General features: G+C 39.6%; 1 protein-coding gene across 2 annotated transcripts in view; it reads right to left on the reverse strand.

Moving 5' to 3' along the window:
• Positions 1-12,221, reverse strand: part of lpgat1 (lysophosphatidylglycerol acyltransferase 1) — a 68,282-nt gene that overhangs the window by 5,296 nt on the left and 50,765 nt on the right. For both annotated transcript variants that reach the window (XR_014888568.1, XM_085246925.1), the window contains exon 7: positions 2,253-2,359. Coding sequence is in view for 1 of the 2 variants with exons in the window: in XM_085246925.1 (XP_085103051.1) it covers positions 2,253-2,359 (107 nt within the window). In the remaining variant the exon portion in view is untranslated. The remainder of the gene's footprint in view (positions 1-2,252; positions 2,360-12,221) is intronic.

The following is a 12,221-nucleotide window of genomic DNA, read 5'->3' on the forward strand; positions in this document are numbered from 1 at the left end:
CTTATTTGGTTATGATAACTTGTAACTACCAACAGAGGTTCAGGCAAAGCACCCCCTATTTTGGTCATAAGTCTGGGTGCTCCTGGTAACTTATTTACTTACTTGTTGTTCCTAGGCTATTGAAAAGTAGAATGGGGGGCTGCAGAAGGCTGCAGGGAGTTTTTCCTTCCCACAGTTGCCAAGTGCTAGCTAATAGTTTTACTAGTCAACTAATTAGCATAAAAGTAGGGGAAAAAACTGAGTAATAAACTGTAGGCAAAAGTCAGTGAAGCAACTTTCATGTACGAAACACTAGGAAGGCAAACTTTGTGTTTATATTTAAGAGAATTTGAAAGAGTCAATAACATGCTTCACTAATGAAACTGTATTTTAAATGTTACCTAGTGCATTGTGAATAACATTGCTAGTTAGTTTTTGCCACCAAGTTGGAAAATACATGTTGTCCCTAGCGACAGATGGGTGCCAGGCGGTCGCTGACTGGTCTATAGACCTGTGTGCTTATTCACTTGCCCCAACATCTAGTGTCTAGCTGACTAGTGACAAACATCCCCAATATAGAGTAAAAACATTAAGATTTATTTTGAAATTTCTACCAGTAAGCAGCTCATCAGCCTCATTACTTTATAGATGAATCTGGTAACAGGTTTGCATTTTCCATCAGTGTGGCAATGTCAGGTAATATTTCCATTGACAGATGAAGGTACCTTATATTGATTCTTACTGCACCTGTTGTGTAAGGTTGCACAGTTAAGACATTTTCACATAAACATTGGACAATTTCGGAGGGGATTAGGATGGAATATTTTTTTAAGGGAATTGCTTGTACACTGCTGGAAAAGTCGGTGCTTTTGGTGAGGAAGTAGGATGGATAAATTGTGCAGAAGAAGATGCCCACCAAATGCACCAGGTACCTCGCCTACACTGCTGGAGTCCAACATTATAGAGATTTTGTATGCGAGAGCATGTCTCGGTTTTTCTACAAAATGTAGAAATGCTGCTGTAGTACATGACAAATGTGTCAGCACGATTGTTTGGGCTTAAATTTAAAGAAATAAAAGTGCAAAATTGCAGAAAAGGTTCTAGCAGCTTATTGGCCAGACTGCTCTGTAGTTATGAAACAAAAGGTTTTGTTAATTTAAATAAATAAATAATTTAAAAAAAAAAATCAGCATTTTCTGTGAATTAACGGATTCATTTATTACCGTGAACCCATAATAAAAATGAACATTTCTATAGAAGTTAGTAAAAAACACATTAAGTTTTATGTAATGTATATGTTTATAATGTCCAAACTTTATGCCCTCCTTCACATTTTCCAAAGTGAAGACATTGCTAGGTCGATTTTGGCCCGTGGTCCTCATGTTTGACACCATCGGTATAAAAGATGGACAGCTACAGTGACATCACAGACAGACCTCTGAAATCCCTTTCTGACATCTTGCAATAATCTTTTTTGGCTTTGTCACTTTGGTATCCTCAAACTGCATTTGATGCAAGCGGGCGGATCGGACTGTGAAAGTGCACCCTCATTGATTACCAACTCATCAATTTTAGATATATGCTGGATAATCATCTCTTCTAACTTTAAGAACGACCAAATTTTACAAAATGGACTCGATATTTTATCCAGCATGACCCAATAAGGGTGACTGACACTGAAATTCATTAGTAAAATATATATAGTGGTTCACTATCCCATATATTTTAGTAGGACAAGAAGTCTTTTTGCAACCACACACATCGCCAACTGGTGGCTTTTAAAATGAATGCAGGTTCAATGCAAATGAACATTGGCTTCACTTTTCAGAGCCTGAAACTAGCTCCAACTTTTTGCCTGTTTTAACTGTGTTAAGCTAGGCTGCTGCACACTATTCACTGTTAGACTGAGTATAGTTAACTCAAACTGTGCTCTTGTTATTAGGAGCACTTTTGTCATCTATTTCTGGCTTGTGCACGCTCAGGGAACAAATGTGAAGTGCTCAGGCAGGTGTATTTAACATTCAACTGCACAGGTTCTCCATTCTTGATCAATACTATCAGCATCATCCACTTTACACCCTGACATTTAGAACAGGGTAAAGGAGAAAGCAGCATAGCCTCAAACCACAGCAAAGCGCAGTAAAGACAGAATATTTAGCTGAAATGAGACCACTGCCAATAAATTGAAGTCATAGCAGTGGTATTGGATAAAGCTGAACCAGTTCATCCCTAGTACCATAGTTCTTCAGTTTGATTTTACCACAGTAACATACCTGTGTCGTAGAAATGGGCCAGTAGATCTTCTTTCTCCACAAACCTCTGATATAGCCAGTCAGTCAGGGCCTCAGCCTCCACAGGAACCTCTTTTATCGGGTACATCCTGAGGAGAGAAAGAAAAAAAAAAAAAAAAAAAGAGCCGGGCAGTCAGGGAGAGACAAAGATGAAACACAGCAAAGGGTTTCTGGAGTCTCACTCAGCAAAAATTGTCTGGATTGATCTGTCGTGCAAGCTGCAGTCCAAAATCCCAGGGAGTCAGCTGTGGACCCTGTGCACAGCAGTCCATTTCAACCTGGCGTCTATTACAGCAGCCTGTGTTTGCTGTAGCTTCAGCTTGTTTGGGGGACTCATTAGCTGGCCAGCTCATCAGAGTGTCACAGAGAGACAGAAGTGCTGAGGGAGCCCCCGACAGCAGACAGACCACTCACTGAGCTCGCTCAAAGGTGAGTGGGAGGAGAAAGTCAGATTTTCTCTCTGTCCCTTTTTTCCCCTCAAACTGACAAAGTTAGATCAGTGCAGCTCTCAACAAACATAGAAGCTACATTTGTAAGTCACAGAGAAGCCACACTATTAAATCCTGGAAATTCAGCTTCCAACTCATCTATAGCCATACAGAGGAACTAGTAAAGCTGCAAACTGCAGTTACTTCTTAATCATCTGGTAGTTTCTTCATTTATAACTTTGCATATAGATGCTAGGGACTTATAGTTACGGTGCCAGCATTTGTTACCCGCCAGGCCTCGGCCTGAGGTCCTTAGGTATTGACAAAAAGGTGATCGAGCATTTATTTATTTATTTTAGACTACTGAGCGTTACACGGTTATATTCCTCATGTACTTGCACTTGAGTCTTGTACAGCTAATTTCAAAATTCACATTCTAATGCTTTATTATGTTTAAATGTGTCTGCATGACGCACTTTATGCTTCTTTTGATAAATGCTTTTAATTTTATGATCATGTAAAACAAAGAAAACAGCCATTTCTCACATTAGGAGAGCAGAGTCTGGTAGAGATTTGATACATTTTTGCCTTGAAATGACTCAAATCACTGTGAATCACTTGTGCTTTATGAGATGTTTTCAGTGGTCATGAATATTTATATTCAAGCATTCCCTTCGTAAAACTTCGCGTAGTGGTTCTCAGACTTTCACTGGCACCCTCCCCCTCACTCGCTCACTCACAATAAAGAAGGATCCAAGTTGAATGTTAGCAAAACAAAAAGTTCATCTTGTAAGATCAGCAAAGCCTTCGATATATTGCTTACACATCATTTTGAATTCAAACTGAAAGTAACTGTTTCTGTACCTCAAAAACTGACTTGATGAAGGTATGATAGGAAAAGTGTCTGAAGAATAAAGATGTACTAAAGAAGACCTGAATGGATCTGGACTAAAACTAATTAAAACCTCCCTGTAAGTGTTTAAGCAGCTCTTAAACACTCTAAAAATGTGACAACCTAGAAGACGAAGAAAACTAGAAAATATTCCCATTTAAGAAGACATCACAAAAAAAAATAAATAAATAATAATAATTGTATTTTTCGTTAATAAATTCATCACTTCTAGATGGCTCAAACTCAATTTTGGATGAGAAATCTGTGTCTGAACAAACTGAATGACTGATTTGGTGGCTGACGTTGCACAAACTGTAGGTGGCTGATAAAAACGGTCACTGTTAAACAGCATAAAAAGTGCCGATGAAATCTCGTCTCTAGCCAGAAGGGGTCTCCAACAGGCTGCACTCCCACACAGCCTGCCTCTGGTCACCTTCAAATAGAGGTTACAGTCTCCTCCCTTAGACAAAGCATTTCCTCTGCGCTCAATATTCCTGACCGGATAATGTTTGCAGTAAAAGTACATCCGCACCATTGAGAAAAGCATCTTACGAAAGGAATAGCAAGTAACGAGTATGATGCTAAAACGATCATTTAAAATGTGACCTGTGGGTTCATCGTTTAAATGTAACTGAAGAGAAGAGGCACGTTTCTAAAAGGCCTGCTGCAGACATGATTGCCATGACGATTACCTGTGCAACTAAATGAATCAGTATTCACATGAGGCTCTGAATACAATTATAAATATTAAAGAAACAATGAAAAATGACGAGTAATAGCCTGGATAATGTTTAATCTATTAGTTATCAAGCCAAAAGGAATCAATTAGTTGCCCCCAGTTGGATGAATTTATTAAAATCAACCAAGCAAAACAAGAAATAAGGGATTGAATTGATAAAATAATCTTTACTTGCAGACTTACTCAACAAAATGAATAAGAAGATACTCTAAATGAAATTATGACTTTTTAATAACCAGAGCAAACAGTCACATGAAACCTTCCATTTCCAAGTTTAAAATGTTGAAATTTTTTTTAATTTGAAACAAATGCTTATCACAGAGCATTTTTTGTCTCTTTTTTTAATGTAATGGGTTAAAAAGGCTCAGTGTAAAGGGACTGATGCAAAGATGGAGAGTCGCTGCAGTAAAGACTTGATCTTTGAACTGAAACCGTCAGTATGACCAAATGAGGGAAAGGCTCGGCCTGCTTGCCCCACAAACGAGGAGGACAGGAGCTGGTGATTGTGCACAAGCTCCCTCGTCTGGTTTATATACTTCAAGCGCATGTCTATAGACACTCCTGCTCATTATCCAGCAGTTCACGGTGTGGGTGTTGCTCTGAACAAGATCCTGTCTAAGCAGACCAACTTTTATGTCCCTGCCAGCAAGAAACGCCTGTTAAAATTCAAGTTAAAGCTGACTCAAGTCAACCACTTTCATCCGTTAAAGGCTCTAACAGAGCTGAACTTTTGAAGATAAAACAGCTTTTGACCAACAGCTACATTGGGCCCCCTGAACGGCTCAGCCTGCCCAGAACTGCTGTGGAAACCTGATCGGGTGATTAGAGGCCAAAGCAAGACGTTCCTCGAAGCTTCTCCTCCTGTGTTTGCAGGTATCAGGTCTCCTCCTTGTTACTGATGTGTCATAGGAGCCAACAGCACTGAGGCTTTGTCTGAGCACTAAGAAAAGAGAAACTAAGAGACTGAACGCAATAGGAACATTATTATCTTTTAATAACAGTACAGAAATCAAGCGAGTTACCACCATAACAACAAAAGCCACTAAGTGCTTCTAGTTTAGTTTATGGTTGGCCATTTTTGACTTTGGGTGCATAAATAGCGTCTATTAAAAGCACAAATCTTCAGATAATTGACTGCCTTTTTGCAGTAATGATCATCAATGTGGCATCATTAAATAAAAGCGAATGAATTAATTAATTTATGATTTGCAAAGCCATGCAAGGCTTGAGAGTCTTTCACACCTGCTCCACTATAGGATGCCTTTGAAGGGCTCTCATGCTCCAAAATGTAAACCAATAGTGCTGTAACTGTGGCAGAGGGAAACAAAAACCGACTCGGGCCACTTATCAAGAGGGTTGGAACGTTTAGGGCGTTGGGTAGCAGGTGGCTGCCACAGTGGTTTCCTGCAGCTGAAATATTCATGCACAAATCAGGATCTTGTTGGTGTTCAGAGCAGCTGCAGGAGCTGAGGTTGAAGGCGGTGATGCTGGTTCGGGCCCACAAACAAAAACCCCCACCAAAAAAAAAACCAAAAAACAAAACCCAACACGCATAGATAGAACACACTCGCCCGTATCAGCTGCTTTCTCTGCTTTATCAGCCTGGTTTGTTTGGCGAACAATGGCCATAACCACATCTGCAGAAGTGGCTCCAGATAAACCACTGACAAACCAAATCACTCAGTTTATGGGATGTTCACTGGTTTCATTTCCTGCTCAGAAACCAACTGACGCTTCATTTGCATCTCACACCAGCTGCAAGAATATTTTCTAATTACAGCTCTAAGTAACCATCATGATCATTTATCTTTCAGGTTAAGCGGCTTTTTCTTTCTCCAACAGTACAGTGGCACAGTGGGTAGCACCATCACCTCAGACCAAGAAGGTCTTTGGCTCCCACACAAACGCAAAGCAGGAGATGAAGCATCGCCAAATATGTTTCCAAACCATCTTCATTCTAAGCCAAAGACTAAAAAAATATGGTGAAGCAAATATTCCCTTTGGCTTCACCTGCACAAGTGCATAATTGGTTTTCCCTGCGTCAGGAGCAGGCGCTGGGCTCTCCAAATCACGGACAAACAGAATTCCACATTCTTGATTTTTAGTTCACAAACACTTCTTATAACGACTCCTTGTAAAGCAAAGGGGGGTCTAGCAAAAAAAGTTTGGGAACCACTGGCCTAACCTGAGGCTTCAAAGCAGGACTTCAGAAAACGGGGGATTTGCTACTAGTAACCTGATCTGACAACATTATTCTCCCTGACAGATACAAAACTAATAATAATAATAATAATAATAATAATAATAATAAATTATTTTTTAAAAAGGTGAAATGAGGTCAAAATAGACCTGGGTACCCCGCCCACTTAAAGTTGTGGGGAAATACTAGAAACAACTTTATACGTCTTTCAGAAAATGTCCTCTAAAAGTGAACATTTAAAAACCTCTAAACTATCCATGCACAGTATGCAGCATTTGTCTATACTCTAAATCCATCTTTACAGAGTATTTAAGAAAAATATGAAGGATTATATGTCCTATTGCATCTGCACAAGTTACTATGACATAATTATTGGCTGCCTTCACTTTAAATCTCTTAAAATTTCTTTCTGGTGTCACTACACACAAACAAAGCTCTGCTGGATGTATGTATAAGGATATCACTCCAAACACTTTTTTTTCTTTCATTTTTAATAGCTGGTAAATTAGCAAGAATCCAAGAGCATGTGACACTGAAAAATATAAATCTCTAAAAGTTAAGGATTTAAATTTTAGGTAAGAAGAAATTTTTAGGTTAGCGATGAGGGCCACGACTCTGCTGGCTGCTGATGTTTTAAAGTTGTGAACATCATCATGGTCTCACTCACAGGAAACAAATAGACCGGTCAATCAGTGCATCGCTGCACCTACGGGTCGCATCATTACAGTGGCTGCCGGAGGACGAGCCGAGCGCTCTCTAACAATGCTCCGCTGCGTTTGCAGTGGTGTGAAAAATGAAACGCTGCTCTGCTGTGCCAATGTTGTGCTGAGAGAGAAACAGAGTATGGTGGTGTTTGTATCTGCTGTGTGCATAGTTTCAGCACCACGTGTTACAGCGTACAACAACGGTGGCGGCGGAAGCAAAGAACCGGCGGTGATGTGTTGGCGCGGGGCCACGGCTGCGCTCTCATTTCCACCCTAACCCACTTGGCACCGACTCGCTTGTTAACCTGAAACTCTGGCGAACGGACAGACAGCTGGGGGAGAGCAGCAGTTTCTCCTGTCAATAACCTTCAACGTCAGGCTTTTACAGTGTGCTGACCTGCGCTACGGGCAGCAGAGGACATAGATCCTCACTGACATGTGATGTACAAACTACTGCAGTCATTTTCAGGACTTCGGTGAATAAATGACCAATTTTAATAGCATAATTTTCTTGGATTGATGTGCACGTGTTTATTCACCAGGAAAACAAATCAGGGTAATAAACAGAGTAAATAAGAAGCTTTAAGGCCTTCATATTTACAGTCTTGATTGAGTCATTTAGCTTCTGTACAGCTCTTATTCTTGAGATACTGTTTCCACTCTGAACCGGCGTAGGAAGCTAATTAAATTTGGACAGTGGCTGTAAAAGCCTGTCCACTCGACAAGACTCTTTGGAGCGAAGCCAGTCATTGTTTGGGGACTCTATAAGGTCCTAAATCTCCGGCTGTGAAATCTCGGGAAATAAAGACTGTCTGGGAGATCTGCACTTGGACACAATGGTGCAGAAGGTGAATATTAAGATTACTGGCCAGCGTAGCTCAGGGACAAAAAGAGAAAAAAAGCCTCCTGTTCCTCTTCCTGTATCTTTCTCATATAGATAAATGTTTTCAACAGCATGCAAAAAACCTGCCGCCTCTGATTTCAAACTATCAGTCTTCCTGAAGAGTGAAGGTACACTGCACAAGATGAAACAACAACAAGTGTTTTATTTCTACTATGCTACAACAACACACCACAACAGCGGTCATGTGATTTCCTCGAGGTCAGTGCCAATCCCAAAGCAAACCACACGCATGCTCTCTGAGAATCCTAAGGGTCGCTGCTTGTGAAACACCAAGAAGCCCTTATCTGCAATCAGAGAGAAGTTGAGGGATGGTAGGAGTGTGCTCGTTAATTGCTCCATTTAGTCTTTAATCTGCTTTCTCTCCGTCTCAAGACTGTCTGTACTGGAGGAAATGGTTTGATGCTGGCATCAAGAGGCACGACCAAAACAGATATAAAAAGACCACAGGCAGAGGGAGGAATGGTACTTTCCCTTCACATATAAAACTAGGGCTGCTCAATTAATCGAATTTTAATCACGATTACGATCTGGGCTTTCAACGATCATTAAAAATGACTGAGCCGATTATTAGCCCCTCCCTCATTTATCCGCGACACCTTAAAGGTCGGTCCGTGAAAATATTGTCGGGCATAAACCGGTCCGTGGCGCAAAAAAGGTTGGAGACCGCTGATTAAGAGGACCCGAGGGAAGCTCGGAAAGCTAAGCAGAAGTTATTTGGAGAGGAAAGTGACTGCCGTTGGTTGAAAAGAGGTAAAAAAAACTTCAGTGGTGTTGCACACTATTTTATATTATTTTTTAAAGTCATTATTCAATACGTTGTTATTGTTAACCCTTTAAAGCTGGTCAGAGCTGCACGCTCCGTTTTGTGTAACTATTTTTAAATCCCTGTAGAACCTGAACCGGGTAAGCTAGCGCAATATTTTTTTTTTTGCATATGAAACCAGAGGAGTTGTACTTACATCTGATGCCATCAGCTTGTCCTCGGTCACGGTTTCCTTCCACATATAGCTTTGCAAAAACTGCATAAAAAGCGCTTGCAGGAACAAATATAATATTCCAGAAACACGCTTTGCCGATCCGATCAGCTGTTCCTAACACTTCCCACAGTGAAACCGACATCAATGCGAACTATCGCATGTCCGCCATTTCCTGCCCGAAACCGGAAGTGATGTCATTTTCGTGGAAAATGTAGTTTTTTACTTGTAGGCCTTAAAAGCCTATACTGGTGTTTTTATAAGTCATGTTTGACTTTTCTGAATAGTTTCTGTGATGCTTAGAACTCGTATTGCACTGCTGGAAATAGTTTATTTTGATGCACCTGCTGTTTTCTTTGCAAATTTGCATCATAGGATTGTTTTTTCGTTTTTCCTGCAGTATATAAAAATTGTGTATCTCCAAAATAAAACTATGAAGACACTCAAAATAAATTTCCTGTTGTTGTAAACTATTTTTTGCAACTTTTTTGTATTTAAAGTTTTGAGGGATAAACCTCTTAAATTTCTCCAAGTAGAAATATATGTAAAAAACAAAACAAAAACGATTTTCAATTTTTTTGTAGTTTATTGCACTTTTTTGCAATTAATGTAGTTACTATGGACTTAATGTATACATATTATTAAAATATGGGCTATAACAGTTGTATAGCAACTTGAAATGCTCCCACAAATGGCACTACAACATGTAAAAAAATAATATAAGCTCTGGCGGACTTGGTTCTATAGTAGGTCGTAAGGGTTAAATAAATATCGTCAAATAATCGAGATCTCAATTTCAGTGAAAATAATCGTGATTATCATTTTTGCCATAATCGAGCAGCCCTATATAAAACTAATTCACAATACTTTTAACTCAGTTCAATTCAGTTGAGCTTTATTCATATAGCACCAAATCATAACGACAGTCGCCTCGAGGCACTTTAAACTGTACGGTAAAGACCCTACAATAATACAACAATCAGACGACCTATGAACAAACCCTTGGTCACAGTAGGATGGAAAAACTCTCTTTTAACAGGAAGAGACCTCTGGCAGAGCCAGGCTCAGAGAGGGGCAGCAATGTGCCACGACTGACCACTTATTTTGTAAAGTTGTTTTCCGATTCAGTACACAAAGACGCACCACGTCTTCAGTATCAAGCCTCAGTAGCAGCATGATTTCCCCATAGCAGCTGAAACTGTATGAACAGAAACATCAACTTGAGGCCCAAATTTTTATTTCCTTAACCCAAGCATGTTAAACAGTTACCAACAAACACTCATGTTTTTGTCTCAACTTTGATCTTTTGCATCCACGTGGCAAGATCAAAGTTTCACCTTGTTAAAGTGACCACACACACCCCCCCTCGACAGACTACTGCTCTTGTCTTGCAGAGATTAAGGGCCATCAGGGGAGCATCGACCTGTTATCACTGCAGAGGTTAAGAGTAAGGGCATTAAAACCACTGTCAAACGTAGACGTGGCACCAGTCCTGAACTAACTTAACGGTCACAACACAGATGTCAGAGCATCCTGTTATTTACGCGGATTCATAAAGGTCATTTTAACTAGGTCTCACACACACACACACACACACACACACACACACACACACACACACACACAAATACAGTAAAATAAAGCACTTAAGTTCCTTTAAGGTTTCCCAATATGAACTACTTCTGTAGTTCATATTATATACTGCATGACGTAGATATTCAGGTATCTGAGGTAAATGTAGGCCTTTTTAATCCACTACATTATTCACACATCAAAATATTCACACCAACTGACAGAGCGACATGAAACACAAAAACTCTTATTTATAAAAAAAACATATAAAAAATAAAATAAAAATCTAAATGTGGCAATGCTCCAAGCTGCATATTTGCATCAGACACCTCAACTCTGTCTGTCAATAATGAGTGCTGATAAAATCCCAGTGTTTCCCTTTTCTAATTTTAAATTTACAATACTTAAAACTCACTGGATTTTATTTAATTTAAAGCTTCAAAAAAAAGGCCGGGAAGTGAAGAAGGGTTAATAGAAACTGGCTGGAAAGAGGGGAAAAAAAATAAAAACAAAAAACCCCTCGCCACCTCTCTAATCTCAGAGGTACATTCTTCTTCATGAGATGAAAGCAGCTAGTCCAGTGCAGCCTGAAGCACAATTATCAATGTTCATACAGCAGTGGTTACGTCTCAATTTTGCACAATGACCAACCAGTCAAGTAATATTGCGTGTCTAATCACTGGTAACAGAACAACTTTCAGCCAAAAACATGAGAAGCACTGGTGAGAAGCTGATACGCATGAAGAAGAAGAGAAGCTTTAGATGTTAACAAATGCAGGACTTTTCCATTGAGGCACTGCTAATTCTACCGAAATATCTGACTACTCTGCTAATGAGCCTCTGGACGAGGGTTCACTATCGAGTGGAGCAAACACGGGTGGGGGATGCTTCCTTTAATGGGTTTCTATAGCAACACCAGCCCTTTGAAGACCCTAAGCTTTAGGAAATAAAACTATGTCTTCTACTCCTGTTTTTTTTTTTTTTTTTTTTTTTTGTATTGCAACATGCAATCTATAATCACAAAAACACTCATACTGTTACAGGTAAGACACATGAGACGTACTGATCCTGAGAGTAATGTTGGGACATTGATTAGCACACAGCGTGTATGTAGGGCTGGACGATATGACCCAAAATCCATATCTCGATATTTTTTAGCTGGATGGCGATATACGATATATATCTCGATATTTTTTTTTTTAAGCCATAAAGTAAGAACAAAAAGAGAGTTCTTAGTCAAAGCTGTGTCCCAGATGTCACACAGGCACTTTTATTAACATACAGCACAGATGTACATGAAAAATTACTCAAAATTAAATTATGAGCATTCATTAAATAATAATGCTCCATAAATAAAAGAAAACAATGTTGTTTTTGTGCTAAACAAAGAGCTCACAATTGTGCAGTCAAAATGTAAACTAAAAGACGCTGAGCGTAATAACAAAGACAGATTTCACAGCTGCTCTGTTCCCAAGTTTTACTGCGTGACTGACAGCCTGGAGTTTGAAATCCGCTTCATAACCACGTCTCTTACAGGT

The sequence above is a fragment of the Mchenga conophoros genome, linkage group LG15 (genome assembly GCF_057382185.1).
Source record: "Mchenga conophoros isolate Kocher_MC1m ecotype Shallow Benthic linkage group LG15, M_conophoros_male_GT1.1, whole genome shotgun sequence".
Classification (NCBI taxonomy): domain Eukaryota; kingdom Metazoa; phylum Chordata; class Actinopteri; order Cichliformes; family Cichlidae; genus Mchenga; species Mchenga conophoros.